The 21,443-nt window shown below is 40.2% G+C and overlaps 1 protein-coding gene across 1 annotated transcript in view; it reads left to right on the top strand.

Moving 5' to 3' along the window:
* The window catches only part of ACOXL (acyl-CoA oxidase like), a gene marked incomplete at its 3' end in the record, with an annotated part of 406,243 nt that overhangs the window by 194,096 nt on the left and 190,704 nt on the right, over positions 1–21,443 (top strand). Inside the window, exon 11 of the mRNA XM_021710927.1 lies at positions 12,550–12,666. Within this exon, the coding sequence (XP_021566602.1) occupies positions 12,550–12,666 (117 nt within the window). The remainder of the gene's footprint in view (positions 1–12,549; positions 12,667–21,443) is intronic.

Below are 21,443 nucleotides of genomic sequence, written 5' to 3'. Positions count from 1 at the left end.
GTTCCTCAGGAAGCAAGAGAATAGCAAAATACAATAGACTTTCCATCTCCTCTTGAGTTCTCTAAATTATGTTTGACAGTAAGTAAAAGTTATTACACTGCTGATATAGTTCTCAATGAATAGAGGAACTATTTAAGACAATTATATTATACACAGAAAAGGGTAAAGGGAATATATATATATACTTCATGTGAGCTGGTAAAATGCTGACACAAGAAGGCTCTGATGAATTATGTAGATAATAATGTAATACCTAGAGCAAGTCCTAGAAAAATGATACAAAAAGATATACTCAGAAACACTCTAGATATATCAAAATGGAATTTTTAAAAATGGAAGGCAAGAAAAATAAAACCGAGAAATAAAAAACAAAACAGTTTTAAAGTGTCAGACTTAAATAATCAATAATTACATTAAATGCAAGTGGACACACAATTCAGTTAAAAAACAGAGCTGTTTACAAAAAACTTACTTGAAATATAACAATGTAGGCAGGTTGAATGTAAAAGGATAAAAAAAGGCAAAGATTTATGAAAGAAAAGAAGGAGTGACTATTTTAATTTCATATAAAGTAGACTTTAGAGCAAAGAAAATTACCAGAGACAGAAAGTTCATTCAGTAATGATTAAAAGGATCAATCCATCAAGAAGATATAGCAATCCTAAATGTGTATGCAAAATCCTAAATGTGTATGAAAAATATGTGAAGTAAAAACTAATAGAACTGAAAGGAGAAACATCAATCCACGAGTATAATAGGAGACTTCAGTATCCTCCTCTCAACGATTGATAGAAATAGATTTTTTTAAAAAAAGCATAGATATAGAAAACTCAACACTACCAACCAATAGGATCTAATAAACATTTATAGAACATTCCACCCACAAAAGCAGAATATGTATTCTTTTCAAATACTCACTTAAAATTACCAAGATAGACCATATCCTGTTCCATAAACAATGCAACAAATTTTTAAAAATTTAAGTCACACAGAGTTTAGTTTTCTGATCACAATGTATTCCAACTAGAAATCTGTAACAAAGATAATAGGAAAAATTACAACACTTGCAAGCTAGACAACACATTTCTAAATAACCCACAGTAAAAAGAGGAACTCAAGCAAAATGTTTTCTAAAAGTTGAACTGGATGGCATTGAAAATGCAATATATCAAAATTTGTGGAACACAGCTAAAACAGTTCTAAGAGGGAGATTTATAGCACTAAATGCATACATAAGAAATGAAGAAAACCCTGAAACCAGTATCTAAGTTCTCACTTTAAGAACTGTCTTATTTCATTTTATGCTGCTATAATAAAATACCACAGACTGGGTGATTTATAAAACACAGAAATTTATTTCTCAGTGTTCTGGAGGCTGGGAAGGTTAAGATCAAGGCAACAGCATCTTTCAAAGGCCCTCCTACTGTATCCTCCAGAGGAGAAGAATGCTATTTCCTCACATAGCAGAAAGCAGAGGGCAGAAAGGGTAAAAGAGAGTGAGCTCCTTCCATCAGCCTTCTTATAACAGCATTAATGTACGCCCTCATGACCTAAGCACCTCCCATTAGGCCTTACCTCCCAACTCAGTTGCACTGGGGATTACATTTCCAGCACGTGAATTTTGGGGGTATATGTTAAAACTATAGCAAGGATCTAAAAGAAGAAGAACAAAATAAACCAAAAGAAAGCAGAAAGAATGAAATAATAAAGAGCAGAAATCAATGACATTGAAAACAGAACAATAGAAAATATCAGTGAATCTTTGAAAAGATTAATAAAATCAACAAACCTCTAGTAAGACCGTCAAAGAAAAAAAAGAGAAAACACAAATTACTAATATCAGGAATAATACAGAGGCTCTTACTACAGACACTGAGAACATCAAAAGGATAATAAGAAAGTATTAGGAACAACTTGATCAACATAAATTTGAAAATGAATGAAATAAATTTGAAATGAATCAATTCCTCAAAAGACACAAAATACCACAACTCACTCAATGGCGAGATAATTTGAATAGCCCTCCAACTACTAAGGAAATTGAACTCCTAATTTTAAAACTCTTAAGAAAATCTTCAAGCCAGGTGTTTTTACTGGAAAATTCTACTAAATGTTTAAAGAAGAATTAACAACAGTCCTATACAACTGCTTTAGAAAATAGAAGTTGAAGAAACACTTTCAAGCTCATTTTTTGAAGTTAGCCATGTACTGGTTCCCGAACCAAATAAAGACAATACTATAAAAGGAAAATGCAAACAATATTTCTCATGAATATAGACAGAGAACCCTTAACAAAATAATAGGAAATCATATTTAGCAATATACAAAAAGTACTATACATCACGACCAAGTGGGAATATGCCAGAGATACAATGCAAAAAATAATGTAATCTACCATATTAACAGGTTAATGGAGCAAAATCTCATAATCCTATCAATTGATACAGAAGCATTTGAAAAACTCAATATACATTCATGATAACAATATTCATTCAAGCAAGAATACAGAGGAACATTCTCAGCATGATAAAGATCACCTATAAAAATTGTACAGTGAACATCACACTTAATGATAAAAGACTGACTACTTTCTCCCTAAGATCAGGAATAAGGAAAGAATTTCTGCTTTTGCTACTCCCATTCAGTATAGTGCTGGAAGTTGTAGCTAGTGCAGTAAGGCAAGAAAATAAAATAAAAAGCATATAGATTGGAAAAAGAGTAATAAAACTTTTATTATATTCAGATGGCATGATTGTTTATGTAGAAAATCCCAAGATATTTACAAACAAGTCCTAGATGTGAGTTCAACGAGGTCACAGGATAAACAAATAAACCTGCAAAAATCAGTTTTTTAAATATACCAGTAATGAACATAAGGGTATCAGAATTTTAAAAAATAGTATCATTTACAATTGTGCATTAAAACTAAAATATTTAGGTGCAAATTTAACAAAACACATAAGACTTATGCTGAAAACTATACAACACTGATGGAAGAAATCAAAGAAAATCTAAATAATGGAGAGACATGTTATGTTTATGGACTGAAAGATTCGAGTGTTGTTTTAAGAGCTTATGGAAGCTGAGGCTGTGGATTGAGAGGGGAAGTGGAGGTTACGGCCAGCTCTTAAGCTGCTCAGGCAATTCCCATTGCCAAGAGCAGTCTAAAGTCAACCTGAAGCATTAAGAAATGAATGTACACTCTAAAGGACACTTTATTACTTGACTATTGACTCATGATGTTCAAAGGCAGTGATGGGGAAACCTGGAGAGAGTTGGTGCTCAGCGTTTGTCTCCCTCTCACAGCCCGTACATGGCGGTCAGGCTTGCTGCCTCCAGGATGACAGCAGATTCTAGCTGGCTGTTGGGAAGGCAGGATGCACACAGACTCCACCTGCCCTAGAATGGAAGGGAAAGGTGCAAAGGCCTAGCTCTCAAAGGCGTTGGCCCTCTTGTTTCCTTACTCTAATGGCTGAGGTCCTGGGGCTTCTGTAAGAAGTGCTGATTCCCTGCAGTGGTACTGATGATGGAAGGTGTTTCCCCATGCCATTAAAAAAAATATGGGAATAATTAAACAGTGAAATCATTAACCCACCCCAGGCAGCCTCAGCTATAATTTATGGCGCCATGTCTCACATAATTTTGTTTTGCATTCAATAGTATACAATGAAAAAAAAGTCTCAAGGTATCACAGTTCTGACAAGTAACATTAACCACAGTGTCACTCACAGATATTACTAGGGCTGTAATTCTGAAAAATAAATGCATTTCCTTTGTGTGGAACCATCTGAAAAATCATTCAGGTTCCTCTCCAGGATTGATTGATTGACTCTGGAAGGAAACTGTGTCTTCTGTGGCAACATGATGTTCTGATAAGCTCTGCCCATACTCCCTTCTACGGCTTTGTTTAGTCCAACTTGTATCTACTGGGAAAAGAAAATTAACTGACTTTTAAAAACTTATTTTTAATTTTTTTTTAAAGAAAACAGGATTTATTGAGAGGGGACAGAAAAGCTCCCACAGTGGGAGGGGACCTGAGGGGGTTGCCTACCTGATATTTTTTTGATACATAAAAGGGACAGGTGCTGTTAAGATTTACGACACACACACACACACACACACACACACACACACACACACACACACACACCACACACACTTTTTTCTAACATATCAGTAGACTTAGCTGTTTTCTTCTTTCTCAAAAATCTCATTGTCTTTAATTTAAGCTTGGATGGAAGAGACTTTTCTCTTAACCCTAAAACTCTTTCAACAACAGCAAAAAGAGTAAGTTAGTGTTTTGTTTGGGTTAAAGAAAAAAAAGAGTACTTTTTTGGGGAGCAATTTAAAATGATTCTCCTACATCAAGGATGAGTAGAACAGCAGGTAACCTTAGAGGCTCTGGGAGTGGTGACAATGAGTATGATGATGATGCCTGCCATGCCTTGAACACCTGCTATGTGTTGGGCATGGTGCCATCTCCCCCTTAGTCCTTAAGGTCATTATCAACTCCAGTTGATGGTTGAGGAAGCTGAGGCTCAAAGAGTTTGTGTAACTTGCCAAAGATAACACAGGGGCAGATGTTAGAGTCTGTGTGCAAACTATGTTTGATCCAAGGCCTAAGTTTTTGACCATTCTACTTTCTGCCTCACCTCCTGTAATGTGGGTGAGGATATGCTGTTGACTTGGTCCCAGACACCCCATGGGCAGCATGAGGTACCAGAGAGGACAAGAACAAACTCAGTAGAGAGGCAGCTGGGTTGGTGTTTATTTTAAATAGGTGTGAACCACAGTGTGATAGGTTAGATCCACTTTTGCTTGTGTAATTAGACTCAGAGAAGAACCTGGAATTGACCAGTCTCAGATTTAGGGTAAACCTACTGTTCCTTGCCAGTCAGGGTTGTAGCATTGGCCAGAAATGACCCACTCAATGTGAAGACTGTGTGCTGCAGGGTTTTGCAGGTTTGGCCAACTGGGAGCTTTGGCCCTGTTCTCTATGTAGACTTCGTGACACCAACACTGAAGCAATGTATCCCTGTTTCTTTCTGTAGCAGTTAAAACAGTCCCATGTTTAAACATTGTTATTACAGTTGAACTCATCACAACTCATCACAGAATCATTTATTCTGGGGTGGGTGAATTGATAGACTGCTTAGGGTTGGGAGAAAAAAAGACATTCGAAAGGTACAACAGTTATTTATTGGAATTTCTGCAGGATCTGAGAGGCACTTTAAGAACTCTATCTTGGGATTGCTTTGTATATTTCATCAGAGCAAGGCTACTATTAAATCAGTATTTATTTCTGTGTCATGCACATGCGCACATGCAGGCACACAAACACGCACAACTCTTCTCTCTCCTCTAAAAATACATTGAAAGTTGACTGGACACAGTGGCTCAGCCTATAATCCAAGCACTTTGGGAGACCGAGGTGAGAGGATTGCCTGAGCCTGGGGGTTCGAGATCAGCCTGGGCAACTTGGTGAACTTCGTCTCTACAATAAATCACAAAAATTGGCTGGGCGTGGTGGCGTGGGTCGGTAGTTCTAGCTACTTGGAAGGCTAAGATGGAAGGATTGCCTAAGCTCAGCAGGTTGAGGCTGCGGTGGCCGTGAGGGTGCCACTGCACTCCAGCCTGGGCGACAGAGTGAGACTCCAACTCCGCCTCCAAAAAAAAAGTTGTGCACTGGTAGAATGATAGCCTAAACATGGTGGATGTAACATGTCAAAATGTTTCCATGTAGGATTGCTCAGAGCCCAAAAGGTAAACCACTGAACATTCAACATATGCAAACAAACAAAAACCCAGCAGGGGTTGTGTGCAGCCTGATCCCTTCCACAATTGCAAGCTGGACCTCAGGGAGGCTAGAAGTGATGAAGCTTGGGGATGAGGTACCAGAGAGGATAAGAACAAACTCAGTAGAAAGGCTGCCAGGCCCCTCGGTGTTTATTTTAAATAGGTGTGAACTGTAGTGTGATGGGTTTGACCCACTCTTGTGTAATTGAATCCTCCAAGAAAAAGGGTCAGGGTTTCTGACTCCCACACACTGCTTGACAATAAGAAGTCAAATTTTTACATCCTGACTGAGAAGCTGGGCCAAATCTGAGTTCAAGTGGTGATATTAAAATGTTCTGCTTTGCAAAATATTTGCCCTCTTAGTGTCTATTTCCAGGAGCATCCCCAGAGAAGGGGGAGGAACAGGGGCAGGTGGACCCCTCTAAGGCCTCTCTAAGAAGTTGGATGGTCTCTACAGGGGCCACCTGGAATGGGGTGCAGTGGTCCAGTTGCCAGGCACTTACAGGCTCCCTTGAATCCTGCCTGTGGCTGAGTTATTAGTGAAGGAAAACGGTCACAAAGGAATGTGGCCTGAGCCCAGGAAGGATCTGAACTTTTGTCTGCAGAGGTCAGCACCTTGACAGTGAAGGAGGATTTTATCCCCACTCTCTCTGGCTGCAGGAAGGCCTGAGAATCAGCATGTACTCCAAAACATCTCAGAGTCAAGGGCACAGGTTCAACCCCAAAGCTCCTCTCCTTCCACCGTTACTGGATGCCATTCACAGTAGACTGATGCAATGATGCTGCAGAGCAGGAAACATGTGAAGTAATTATCTTTTTAGTAGGTCACTGGCCTCCTTTGGGAGAAGAGACCAGAGGGAGGGCGGGGAAGGCAGGCGGCGCGGGCTCCCCAGAGGCTGCGCCCGCAGTAGCTGCCTGGGTGATTAATAGCCGTGTCACATCCCACGAATGTTGCTCTAAGCAGCCGCATTCAAAATTGAGTGGAAATGAAATAAAACAACCCCAAATAAATGTTTCCTCTATTCCTTAGGAATCACTGGAACCCAGAAATACCACTTCAAATCTATAATTTTAAATGGCATCACTCGCAGCTCTCTCCAAAGCCCAACTTGATTTTCACATGGATATCATTGTGTTCAACACGGACCACATTGTTTTTAAAGACCATGAAAAATTAGAATGAAGTGACATTTTTTAAAGTACTAAAACAAAAATTATGTTTACAGGGGAAAATATAGCCTTTATATGTGTTTTTAAAGAAAAGTAGTGGCCTAGTGGAGAAAAAGGACAGGAAGATTTTGTGTCCAAATAGATCATAAACTGGAACAATAAAAATGTCTGGCAGGTGGTGATTGCTGCCCAGATGCAGAGATTACAGTCTGCGGGCAACCAGAGGCTGGGCCTGGACTGTCGTGACCCTTGGTTTGGCTAACAGGGCCTGGGACCACAGCATGGCAGGGCAGGGTCCTGCACAGGCCAAGCCCTCTTGGGACCCTGGGTCTTAAGACTGTCTTTCTCTGCTGCTGCCAGGCCACCCACTTGGGCTGCTGGTGGCTGTCACAGGACTCACCTCTGACTGCATCTCCGGGTGGGAGAAGCGTCATTAGCCTTTAGTGTCACGTTCCCCCTGGAGAAGCCAGAGAGCACATTGGATGGGTAAGAAGCCAGGGCAAACTCCCCACTCAGTGTTTGAGGACTGTCAGAATCTTGGGCCAGAGGGAGGGAGAGAAGGAATTGGGTGGGACCTGCCTTCTGCAACACCTGCTTGTTTCCTTCTTGTCCCTGGCCAAAACAAAACAAAACGGTGGTGGGGTGGGGTGTTGGGCATGGGGGTGGGTTCCTTCCTCTCATTTCCTCTTTCATCCCTGTCCTAACTGCCCCTCCTCTTAACTGCCCCCTCAGCACTCCAGAGTCTGAGAGTTGGTTCTTTTTTAGCGCATCTAGGGACAAGCAAACATTCCATGGAGAAGTGGGAAGAGGGGTGGAGAAGTCGGTGTGCTACTGGCAGGACATTCATCTGCCCTCCTGTCCCTTCCCCCGTTTTACCTGGCCACTTACACCAGACCAGGCTAGTACACCTGAATGGAGCATGTACTGTTTTAAAATGCAGGTTTGCAGTGACTCACACCTGCAACCCCAACAGTTTGGAAGGTGAAGGCAAGAGGATTGCCTGAGTCTAGGAATTCGAGACCAACTTGGGCAACTTGGTGAGACCCCATCTCTACAATAAATCATAAAATATCTGGGCATGGCGCATGCCTATAGTTCCAGCTACTTGGAAGGCTGAGGTGGAAGGATCGCCTGAGCCCAACAGATCGAGGCTGCAGTGGCCATAAGTGTGCCACTGCAGTCCACCCTGGGCGACAGAATGAGACTCCAGCTCATAAAATAAAATAAAAATAAAATAAAATAAAGGTTTGATTATTACACAGTATGGTGAGGCCAGCAGATCAGTGACGACAACCTTTGAAAGATAGTTCAGTACTCAGAGTTCATGAGAGGAGGGATAAGCCAGGCACAGGATTGGCCAAGAGGCTGAGGGAGACGGGGGAAATGTGGCCAAGAGCCTTTATTGTGGTTTCTGCAGGAGGGAACTGGCAACACAGGTAAGCAGGTTTAGGATTGGCTAATTTCAGAAGGTTCTGAAGCATGGAATCTGCCTGAGTTGTCTGCAACCTGGCTCTGAGGAGACTACAGCAGAGGAATACTGACCCTGAGGGGAAGAGCCAGATAGCAGGGGAGTGTGGGCCTTGGGTTGATTTGTTCGCATTCAGAAAATTCACTCATAGGAGTGTTGTTTTCTATCTTTAGGGATTAGCTGACCCTGCAAGCCTCCCTCCCTTCAGGATCAGTAAGACCCCCAGATGGTAAAGTGTCAGAAGCACATGGTTAATGTGGGTGCACACGGTACCAGCCCGGAAGGGCAGGTTGCTGGGCCACTGGGAGAGACACAGATGCTCGGGGCATTCTGGGAAGTGGCCTCCTGCTTTGGTTAGTTTGTTTCTGTTTGGTTTGTGAAGGGGTGTGTGAAGAGGAGGGGAGAATCAAAGAGGTCTCAGCTGAGCCGCAAAAAGTGAGTTCACTTAGACATTGGTGGCTAGGGGTGAGGTCGGTGGCAGGCAGAGAGCCCTGCTTGGACAGAGTCCTGGGATGAGAAGAACATCTGAAGGGGCTTAGTGGGAAAAGCAGAACACTCACGTGAGGCCGAAGTGTGCTCTTGAGTGCCAAGCTGAGGCATTCGGATTATATTCTGAGCTGGTCAGAGCTGTTTCTGCTCCCTGGGAGTTCTCCTAATAAATTCATAGACTCGTGTAGAATGCCTGTGCTTGGCTGTACATCATAGTCCAGTACGTAATTAACAAGTTAAGATGCTGATGTAAATTTATTCTGGATGAGAAAAATTTATTCTGGCAAGGGTGAAAATTCTGGGCTAGCAGATCATGTCAGTGAGTGGAGAGGGCTCTGGGGACCCCAGAGGACAGCTCTGCCCTGACCGAAGGGTTTGGTGCCTCTGAGCTCCGGCAGGTCACATCCTGGGAATGTGGCCCAAGGTTGCCAGATGTTCCTATTTTTAAAGAAGGACGGGAAATTCAATTCTTGCAAAATGTCCCAATTTTTATGAAATTTTCTGGCAACTCAGCATTGGGTCAGGAGGAGATAGCTCTTCCCTATCAGCACAGTAAGAGGCACCATGAGGCCAGCCATGTGGACGCTTGGTGGCCTCCTTCTGCTCTTCGTCTGTCACCTCAATTGAACCAAGAGGGTGAAAGAGGAAATGAGACCACGACCAGGTTTGCCTACATTGGGAAACGGAGGCCCAACTGGTTAGGGGTCAGTTCCAGCATCCAAAGACCTTCCCCAAGGTCTCAAGTGGGCCACTGTCCTATGTATCATGTGCTTTTCTCATCTGTAAAACTCATTCATTCTTTCATGTATTGGACGAATAATTAATGCCTGCTGGCCAAGGCAAAGACTTCACACTCAGAATCAGAACGTTTGATGGGATACTGTTTAAAGTTGTTTTGTTGTTGTAGCTATGCTTCAGCAAAACCCAGACTAAAAGGTGTTGGATTGATCACTTCTTTTGTTGGCGCTGTGTGGAAAAAGTGTCCAGAAATGAAGTTCTGGCAGCACATGGTGAAATGCTGGTGACTGACATAGGGTGGGTGCATATGACCATGCCCAAGGCCCTCTCTGCACCCGCCACCTTGTCTGAGTCTTCTCTGTGTCCACAGCTGTGAGCTCAGTGTCTGGGACTCGGCCCTTTGACCCTGGTGGATGCCCAATGCCTGGTGTGTGGTATTGGGCATAGAGCAGACATTCAGATGTCCCTCAGAGGAGTAGATTGCATTTCTGGTTCTGGTAGACCAGATTTTAGCCACAGTAACCATAGATAAAGCTACAGTATAATCACAGTATTTAAAAATGGAAGTTAAACGAGTGAGACAAATGGAATTTGTGTTTTATTTATTTTTTATTTTTTGGTTAACTGCTCCCACATCATAGAAAACAAACGAAATTTGTAAAATGACCATATTAATCAGCTCAGGCTACAAGAACAAAATGCCATAAAATGGGTGGCTTAAACAACAGAAATTTATTTCTCACGGTTCTGGAGGATGTAAGTCCAAAATGAAGGTTCGGTGTCTGGTCACTCGTTTAACTTCCATTTTTAAATGCTGTGATTATACTGTAGCTTTATCTATGGTTACTGTGGCTAAAATCTTGTCTACCAGAACCAGAAATGCAATCTACTCTTTCTGGTTTGCAGATGGCTGCCTTTTTGCTGTCTCCTTGCATAACCTTTCTTCAGTGCATGTGAAGAGAGAGGAATATCTCTCTTCTATAAGGCCACCCGTCCTATCAGATTAGGACTCCACGCTTTTGACCTCATATAATCTTAATTACCTCCTAAAAGCCCTATGTCCAAATAGTCACAATGGGGCTAGGGCTTTAACATATGAATTTTGCGGGGACTCAATTCAGTCCATAGCAATGACCTAATATTATGATGACATCATTATTGGGTTTGTGAGTTTTGGTAGGTTCCATCATGATCCAGCACAAGCTGAGAGGTTTCCCTGTAGACTGGCAGGCTTCTGGTTTGGAAGCATGCCCTGCTGTGGTTGGAGGAGAGGCAGGCATGGATGCAAGGCAGAGTGAGGTTGTGTTCCTGGACAACCATCCGTGTGGTGGTCAGACTGTGCCTAGGGACATCTGTGCTCTAAGAAAACAAGCCTGTGCTCACAGTGTTTGTGAGCGACTGTCCCTGCGTGTGCTTGTTGTGTGTGTCCTCACCACCCATAGGACAGAGCCAAGTTGTGAATGCCAGGTGCCTTCTGCAATTCAAAGATTATGATGCCTCTTTTTCTTCACAATCAAAACAATATGAAAATATATGGGCTGAGCACGGTGGCTCAGCCTGTAATCCCAGCACTTTGGGAGGCCGAGACGAGAGGATTGCCTGAGCCTGGGGGTTTGAGACCAGTCTAGGCAACTTGGTGAGACCTCGTCTCTACAATAAATCACAAAAACTAGCCAGGCGTGGTGGCATGCGCCTGTAGTTCTAGCTACTTGGATGGCTGAGGCAGAAGAATCCCCTTGAGCCTAGCAGGTTGAGGCTGCGGTGACCATGAGCATGCCACTGCACTCCAGCCTGGGCGACAAGAGTGAGACTCCAACTCAAAAAAAAAAAAAAAAACAAAGAAAATATATTTAAGAAAGTCTATCAAATTTAAACATTTTTAAATGATTGCTCCTTTCCCTCTGTCTCTTTGAGTGCTTGGTGGATATCCTCGCCCCACTGGTGTCTGGATATCCTCGCCACACTGGTGTCTGAAGCACAAGTTTGCCCTGACTCTTTGATAATGTAGCACTGTGTGTGTGCATGTGTGTGTGTGAGTGCATGTGTGTGTGAGTGCATGTGTGTGTGCGTGCATGTGTGTGTGCGTGCATCTGTGTGTGAAATCATCTTTCAGAAATCAATGTTAAGCTCAGAGCCATTCAAAGACAGGATGTTACCAGAAGCGGAATGGTGTCACATCCGGCCACATGTGGCAGAGGATGACCTCTACAAAAGACCTGGGCGCTTTGCAGTCTGCAGCATCAGGATTCTGCGAGATGAGATTTGTCCCTGGGCGTTGCTTGTGGGGACCTCCCGCACCACTTTATAAATTGCTGTGAGGAAAGCCTTAGTTCACCGGGCAGAGTTGCCTCAGAGTGCACTGTAGCTGCTATCTGGAGGGCCCAGGGATTGAGAGGGATGTGGAGAACACCTTCTCCACATAGAATCGCAGGGGGCTTTAGGTAGGCTGAAAGTAATGACCTGCCTGTGAATGTGACAGGAGCACCGGGGTTAACGTCGCCCTCCTTGTTGAGAATGTCCTTTTGAAATATGATCTAGGGTATCGCTCCTGTCCTATTAATTATGTCACAGACTTAGTAAAGCCGAATAATTAATGATCATAGGGCACTTGGAACTATAAAATGTCATGTAAATGTTAAGGAGTAAAAATTACTCTGTGTGTGAGAGGATATGCTGCTTTGAAAATATTCCATGGTGGGAAGGTTAAGCCATAGAAGAGCTAAAAAAGCTTCCTGTTGGACTTTCTTCAGAAACTCTGGATGCCTTATTGCCATTACCACATTTTAGGGGGCTCGAGTTTCTTTATTCTGCGTTATTTGAAAGGCAGGCACTTTGAGCTCTGAAAATGTTGCCTACTGGTAAAAATCGTGTCTGTTGATTTTCTTTAGCCGGAGGCAATTTGGGCCCAAAGCCAAGGAAGAGGTGAAGATCATCGAGCACCAAACACAGACCCTGCGGCTGATGCCTCACCTGGCCACAGTGCTGGCCTTGACCTTTGTTAGCAGGTGAGATGGCTCTTGGGGTTTGCTCTCTCAAGGGGCGTGTGGTGCCCTGGCATTAATGTGGAACAATTTCTCCAGAGATTCTAAAAGTAACAGAATTAAATGGTCAAAATTTCTGTACCTTCTGATAAAGACTCTAATTTACAGTAAAGTTTTCAGAAATAGGTCCTGATGCATGTGGATTTGGTGGAAGAGGCAGTGGAGGTGGTGGAAAGAGTCAGGGTTTTGAATGAAATCGTGGTGATAGTACCGTAAGTACTCATGGAAATTCACATTTTACCACAGACTTTCAGCTCTGTCCCTCAGCGATTCCTCCTCAAAGTGCAAGGCTGTTGTCTGGGCAGTTAAGTGTCCTATTATCACCAACCCTGCATTATAAAGATAAGAAATTTAGGGATTTGCCTAAGATCACAGGATGTGGGAGTAGGGGAACTGGGAAGAGACCTTCAAACTTTGGGCTTATCCTGTGTTCTGTCCTACCTACATATGCAATTCTGCCTCTCGGTGTGAAAAATTAATTATGATAATTAATTTTTGAATAACTCAGAATTGCCGTGTGCTTGGAATTTGACACACTGATGGGGAAGCTGGTGCTCAGGTTTATAAAAACATGGTAATCTGGGAGACCCTGGCATATCTGGTGTGCTGCTGGTCTGGCTGGGGAGGGTTGGATGTTCTTTCTGCACGCAAGGCCGGGAAGTGGAATGCCAGAATTCCTCAGGTGCATGGACACTGAGTCCTGCAGACTGAGCTCCAGGTGACAACACTAAGATCAATCCACGCCACCTGGAAGAAAATTCAAAGCACTTATATCCAACATCCGTTACTTAAAATGTTTCTGAATGTTTTTTGAGGTTTCATTTGCATACATTAAAATAAAATGCATGATTTTTATTTATTTTCTTGATAGCGTTTTTGGTGAGCAGAAAATGTTTAATACTGATTAAATTGAATTTATCTTTATCTTTTTTTTTTTTTTTACAGTTAGTGATTCCTGTGTCCTCTCTAAGATATTTTTATAACTATAGCTTTATAGTAAGTCTTGAAATCAGGTAGTAGACCTGAACTTGCAGAGGTAGAAAGGACTGTAAGAGACTCCTATGGACAATAATAGGCCAGAAAATTAGATAGCCTATATGAAACTGACAAAGTCCCAGAAAGAGGCAACCAAAACTTAATAAAGGATAAATAGAAAATCTGAATAAATCTATAACAAGTAAAGAGATTGGAGTAATAATTTTAAAACTTTCCACAATGAAAACCTTAGGTCCAGATAGCTTTACTGGAGATTTCTACCAGACATTTAAAGAAGTAATATCAACTTTCCAAAACACAGAAGAAGTGTGAACACTGCCTAACTTATTCATGAGGCCAGTATTAGTACTCATATGAGGCAAAAACATTAGAGAAAAAAGTAAAACTCTCAATCCAGGATAAACCTTTGCATTTAGTTGTCAGGTCTCTTTAATCTCCTCTAATCTATAAAAATGTCTTAGTCTTTTACTGTTTTTTCTTATTCCCTTACCAATTTTGAAGTATACTGGCCACGTATTTTGTTTGGACTTGTGTGATACTTTTCACCAATCAGTCTGAAGTTATGAATATTTGGGAAGCACAGCACAAAAATGATGTGCCCTTTTAATCACATTATAGTCTGGATACATTATGTCAATATGTCTTATTACTAGTGACGTTAACCTCGATCACTTAGTCAAGGTGGTATCAGTTAGATTTCTCCATTGAAAAGTTATGTTTCTCCCTTTCTGTTTAAAATTGGGTCATTAAGTCCAGCCTATACTTAAGAAGAGGGAAATTAAATGCTACCTCCTGGAGGAGGAGTGTCAAAGTATTTGTGGCAATATATTAAAACCTCCACAGTAATTAACAAATATTTTGAAAGAAATACTTTGAGGCTATATAAGCCTTCTATTTCTCCTTAAAGTCACAGCTAATAATTCAAGCATTCATCCATGGATCTTACCTGCAGCAATTATTACTGTGGTGTTTTAATAATGATTTTTCTGTTACTCAATACACAGACACGCACGCGCACGCACACACACACACACACACACACACACACACACACACACACACCCAGAGAGAGAGAGAGAGAGAGAGAGAGAGAGAGAGAAATTCTTCTGTATAGAAGAGTTGTCTTTTTTCCTATTTACTTCAGGGTCATGTATTTTTCCGGCTACAGTCCTTGAATTCTTGCTTCCTTTTATGGGAAATAATATTTAGGGACCAAAATCTGGGTGCAAGGTGTGTTCGCTACTACTGGTGTACCACTGCTTCTAGTCCTCTCAGAAGACATGGATAGGAATTATATGAATCTATGAGTATATATAGTAAAATTTTAAAAATGAATTTATGATAGTTCTCATTCCAATCCAGTACTACAAGATTTATTCTAGCAATTTCCCCCAAATCATTCTATCACCCTAAAAATTCCCTTGTATTGTCTCTTTGTAGTCAACTTCTCCCCACATTCTCACCCCTGGCAACCTGTTTTTCATACATTCCTACAGTTTTTACATTTTCAGAATGCCATATAAATGAAATTGTATGATATGTAGCTTTTTGGGTCTGCCTTCTCTCACTTAACAAAATGCATTTCAGGTTCATTCGTGTTGCTGGGCGAGTCAGTAGTTTCTCACTTTTTGTTGCTGAGTAGTATTCGATTGTATGGATGTGTCACAAGTTATATATCTATCCACCTGTTGAGAAACGTCTAGATTGTTTCTGGTTTTCGACAACTCTGAATACCATTGTTATAAACAATCCTCTACAAGTTTTTGTGTGAAAATAAGTTTTTCATTTACTTGGGCAAATATATAAAAATAGGATTGCTAGATCATATGATAAGTGTGTGTTTAATTTTATAAGAAGTTGCTAAACTGTTTTTCAAAGTGATGTATCATTTTATATTTTCATTGGTAATGCATTAGATTTTCAGTTGTTCTACATTCTTGCCAGCCATTGTTATTGTCAGATTTTGTTTTTATTTTTATTTATTTTCGACCTTTCTAATAGAGGTATTCAATAGTTTGTAGTTTTATGTTTTTATTACCCTAATAACTAATAATTTTCATGATATTTTTGTGTGCTCATTTGCCATCTGTATATCTTCTTTAGTGGTCTGTTCAGATCTTTTGCCCAATTTTAAATTGAGTTGTTGGGGCCAGGCTGGGTGGCTCAGCCTGTAATCCCAGCATTTTGGGAGGCCAAGGAGAGTGGATTGCCTGAGCCCGTAGGTTCGAGACCCACCCGGGCAACTTGACGAGACCGCATCTCTACAATAAATAAAAAATTAGCCTGGTGTGGTAGTGCACACTTGCAGTTCCAGCTACTTGGAAGGCTGAGGTGGAAGGATCGCCAGAGCCCATCAGGTCAAGGCTGCGCTCGGTAGCCGGGAGCATGCCACTGCACTCCAGGCTGGGCGCCAGAGTGAGATTCCAATTCAAATAAATAAATAAATAAACTGTGTTGTTGTTTTCTTATTGTTGAATGTGAGAGCTGTTTACATATTCTGGATAGACTTTTTTGGTATCATATTGTTATTTGCAAATATTTTCTCCAAGTCTGTTACTTTTCTTTTTATTATCTAAGACTGTCTTAGAGCAATAGATTTAAATTTTGATTTGATTTGATAGCTTTTAAGTTTGATTTATCCTGAAATAATTTGATAGTGTGAGTTCTCCAACTTTGTTGTTTGTTTGTTTGTTGCTTATTTGTTTGTTTTTTAAACAAAGTTTATTAGAGAAAGAAGGGAGAAAATAAAAGGAGACATGTACCAGAGCTGGCATGGGTGAAAGGAACCACACCCAACTTTGTTCTTTCTTGGAATTGTTTTGGCTATTCTTAATCCTTTTTTGCTTTTATTTATGCATTTTAGAATCATCATATTATTGTCTACAAAAAAGATTGCCAATACTTTTCTTGGGATTATATTGAATTATAGTCAAATTGGGAAGAATTGGACTCTTAAAATTAGTCTCTCACTTCATGAACACTGTATATCTCTCCTTTTATTGAGGCCTTCTTTGATTTCTGTCTTGTAGTTTCCAACATAAAAATTCTACACATATTTTATTGTATTTATACCTAAGTATTGAACCTATTTTGGGGAACAGTTGTTTATTTCTAGTAATAGGAATATTATTTACTTTAGTTCTAGAAGCTTTTGTAGGGGTAGATTAATCTATATAGGACTCTTCATGTTACCTTTTTTTCCTTGAGTAGTTTTTAATTTATTTCAATTAATTTGTCAAGGTTTTGGCCATAGTACTGGTTGTTCCCTTATCATCTTTTTAATGTCTGTGGGCTCAGTAATGATTGTCCCCTTTTCTTTGCTGATATTTTGGGTCTCCTCTCTCTTCTTCTCCCCAGCATCATTTTGAATAGAACTTTATGAATTATATTGGTTTTTCAGTAATTGATGTGATTGATTTTCTCTATTGTTTTCTGTTGTAAATTTCACTAATGGCTGCGCCAATCTTTATTATTTCTCTCTTTTTTTTCCTGGTTGCTTTGGTTAAAATTACATATTGTTGCTCTCACATTCTCTCCTTCTACCCCTCCCTCTTCCCCCCTTCCTCTCCCTCCCCGCTCTCCCTCCTTCTTTCCCTCTGCGTTTCTTTTTCCACTCCCTCTCTCTTAGGGTGAAAGGTTAGGTTACTGCTTTGAGATATTTCTTATTACCTAATATAATCAATTAACTAAAATTTCTCTTTAAGCGTTGCTTTAGCTTCATTACTCTGATTTTATATGTTGTATTTTCATTTAGTTAGAAGTCATTTAACATTTTTCTTAAGATTTTCCATCTGTGTCTTAGAGCATGAATGAATTATTTAGAAGTGCTGTCATGATCTAAGAACATCCTTTGTATGGATTCTATTCTTTGAAATTTATGGCTTAGTATATACAATGTTCTATATACACTTGAATAGAATGTGCATTCTGTTGTGGTTGAAAGGAGAGTTCTATAAATGTTGATTAGATCACACTGGTTAATTGTGTTCTGCAGATTGTACATACATATATTTACAGATTTTATGTCTGCTTGTTCTATCAGTGACTAAGAGAATAGGGTTGGCATTTCAAACTATATTTATGAATTTATTTATTTCTCTTTCTAGTTTTAGCTGCAAGGATTATGAGGGTTTGTGCTGGGGTTTTTTGGTTTATATAAATGTAGGATTGTTATTTCTTCCTGCAGAATTGACTCCTTTGCCATTATTTAATTTTTATATTTGTCACTGAAAATATTCTTTGTTCTGAAGTCTATTTTATCTATATCATTAAAGTGGATTTTTTGTAAACAAGATATAATAGGTTCTTGCCTTTTGATCCAATTTGGCAATCTCTGCCTTTTAACTTCTATGCTTAGACCAATTGCATTTAAATTGGTTATTGATATGTTTGGATTAAAGTGATAGCTGATTTTTATTTTTTCCATCTGCTTATCTTTCTTTCTTCCCAGTTTTTCTGCTTGCTCTTGGGTGAATTGAACTCTGTTTATCACTTGTATTGACTTATTACTTGAAAACATTTGAATTACTGACCCAGGATTCACAATACACATCTTTAATGAATCAAAGACTACCTTCAAATAATACTATACTTTCCCCCATGTAGTGCAAGCACCTTAAACAATCCATTTTCAATTTCTCCCTCCTATCCTTTGCACTATTGTTGTCATACAGTTTAATTTTAAATATGCTATAAATATACAATGCGTTGCTACTCTTTTTATATAGTTGTGTTTTAGAGCAATTAAAAATAAGAACAATTGAATTTTATTTTACCTCCATTTATTTTATTTTCAACACTGTTGAAAACACCACATTGAGTCTGCCCAGATAACTTTTAATATTTCTTGCAGAACAGGTCTGCTAGCAATGATTCCTGACATTTTTGTTTTCTGAGAAAATCTTTATTTCTCCTTTTTTATTCCTTGGAAAGACACAGCTGATATATGCAGAATTCTAGGCTGATAATTTATTATTCTTTGAGCACTTTAAAGGTGGCATGCTATTGACTTTTTAGCTCCTTTTAGCTTTTTTGGTTCTTATAAGAAAACAGTCACCATTCTTCTGACTTTTTCCCTATTTGTAAGCTTCTCCCCACCTCTAGTTGCTTATAAGATTTTTTCTATTTCTTTTATTTTCAAAGCTTTGTTTTGTTGGTCTAGGTGTGGTTTTGTGTGTCTAGGCTGTTTGGAGTTTGTTGACCTTCTGGGATCAATGGGTTGAAGTTTTTCATTAAATTTGGACATACTGTGGCCATTATTTCTTTAAATATTTTTTCTGCCCTATTTCTTTTTTTCCTTTCCTTCTGGATCTCTAATGATATAGATGTTACACTGCTTCATATTGCCCTTCATGTCACTGGAATAATAATTATTAGTCTTTTTGGCCTTTTATTCTCTAGGCTTCAATTTAGATAATATTCATGGATCTATCTTCATTCCTTTCTTATACAATGTCCAGTCTGCTAAAAAGGACTCGTATCTTTCTGGAATTCAGTTCATCAAGGCTTTCTGCAGCCTTTGTTCTTTGATAGCTCTAGAGAGGAAAATATGACTTTTGTCTTTTTTTTTTTCTTGTTGGTATTAAGGGAGCAAAAGCCTCTGATGTCCGTCTATATCCTAACCCTGTGATGTTTCTTTTAACCTTACTGAGTGACCCATCTGAGGTTGTTGTCACTCAACTTGCTACAAAGCTTCCCTCTTCCCATATACCCCTTCTGACCTTACCCTTCCAGCCCTGCCTCAACCGAGCCAGATAATTTCTTGTTACATAGGTTGATGTTAGTAGTTTTCAACCTGGCTGCACATTAATGTCATATGAGGTGCTTTTCAAAAAATACAGATTCTTTGTACCCACTCCCATTGGTTTCAATCCACTTGGTCAGGGGTGTGTCTCAGGAATGCAGAGTGTGTATATTTACACTCCCGAAGTGATTCTAATGAGCCACCAGAGTTGAAAACTGTGGGATCTTTTTAGGGAACCTCCTGGCATGATACGTACATTTCACCAGCAGAAAAGGGCAGCGATATTAAATTAGCATGCAAGTCTAAATGGAATAAGATAACCTAATGATGCAATCTGGGAATTTTTCATATGCATACCAAAGGAAAACAAAATTCTCCTTTGAATTTTGCCCAGGGGGCCCTGTAACTGTTATGAAGTGGCAAGGCCATCTGTAATTCATCTTTAGTCAATTATTTACAAATCTGCAACTCAGAAGTTATTAGACTACATAACAAAGAGTGTATATCCCACGTGTATAGAGATGTACATATTTATACATATTTACCACAATAGTGTTATATGTAGTCACATATTTCCTTTGTCTTCAGCTTTTTTTATTTTTTGACTTGATTAAAGCTTGATTTTATAAGAACTGTATGATGCTGTTAAGAAAAATAGATGGTCCTCTTGATTTTAGGGAGACACTCAAAATGCCAATATCAAGAAGTAGAAAGAGGTCACAGTCCTAGCTTTAGGTTTCAAGAAGAGAAAAAGAGATGATTAATAGGAATTCATTAATTAATTTTTTAAAATCTTGGTGCCATGACACAAAAAAACTTTGTGCCATGCAAGGGTGTAACCGTGCCGAACCAGACAGCCAAGACACATATTCTCACCAGCAGTCAGTCTAATTGCCTCCAGGACTTTCTAGTCTTCTTGACTTTGGACTCCTCTCCCCTCCATGGTCTCTTGTAGCTCTGTGGCTCCTTCCCTTCCTTCTCCTTCTTTTCTCCCCACCATCTTCCCATCACAGCAGAGGTCAACCCCTGGAAAATCTGGTCCCAGCAATCCCTGAGAAACCTGTGCCCCAACTCAGGGGAGGAGGTTGTCTTCATTGTATACAAGTCTGGGGAGAAGTTGGTGTTTTGGCTTTCTTCTTTCTTTCTGGTTTATTGTTCCTACTGCCATTCCTCCAACTTGTAAGGAAATAACTTCATAAAGTTAGTTTTAGCATGACAAAATTGGGTACAATGTGAATGGGTTGGGGGGGGTGGGTTCTCTTAAAAATATTTGCATCCCTCAAATGTATTGGGGAAAAAAAGAACCTAAAAATAATAATAATTCACATACACAACACAAATGACAAAATTGCGTACTGACTATATCTCCCCAACACACATTTTCTTTTTCTTTCTTTCTCTTTTTTCCTCCACAAAGGAATCAAGCCTTGATTTAAGGCCCATCTTCCAATTTCCCATGAATATAGATGGCCAGCTAACTGACTTCAATGTTCAGGGTCTGGGTAACTGGAGATTTGGCTGGTTAGTGTTTATTCAATGCATTTGGTCCTGTCTGAGAGTGAGGGTAGTCCAGACCTTTAGGTGTGCGGGTCTGGAGTTAGGTAAGCAGGATGAACAGGCCTCCAGCCTGGGTCAGCTGGCCCTGCCCCTCCTCCTCTCCCAAGTGACAAAAGCATGAGTAGTCAGACTTCACAGCAAAAGGGCAGGTAATAGAAGTGAGGGGTATGCTTCTTTCAGTGCACACGTGCTTCATTCAGCACCTGCATGACACCTTGTTCGTAGCGTTGCCAGGTTAAATGCAGATCTCAGTGATGGCTGAATGGCAGATAACCAATATGTAATGTTTTCGTGTATGTGTACCGCATCTTAAACTAAAAAGTATGCATTGTTTACCTGCAATTCAAATTTAGCTGAATATTTTCTGTTTCTGTTAAATCTGGCAGCCCAAGCCGGGCTCAGTGGCTCAGCCTGTAATCCCGCGCCTTTGGGAGGCTGAGGTGAG

The sequence above is a fragment of the Carlito syrichta genome, unplaced genomic scaffold, assembly GCF_000164805.1.
Source record: "Carlito syrichta isolate Samal-C Ts95f unplaced genomic scaffold, Tarsius_syrichta-2.0.1 Scaffold301652, whole genome shotgun sequence".
NCBI lineage: Eukaryota > Metazoa > Chordata > Mammalia > Primates > Tarsiidae > Carlito > Carlito syrichta.
This window is presented reverse-complemented; position numbering and strand designations above follow the sequence as displayed.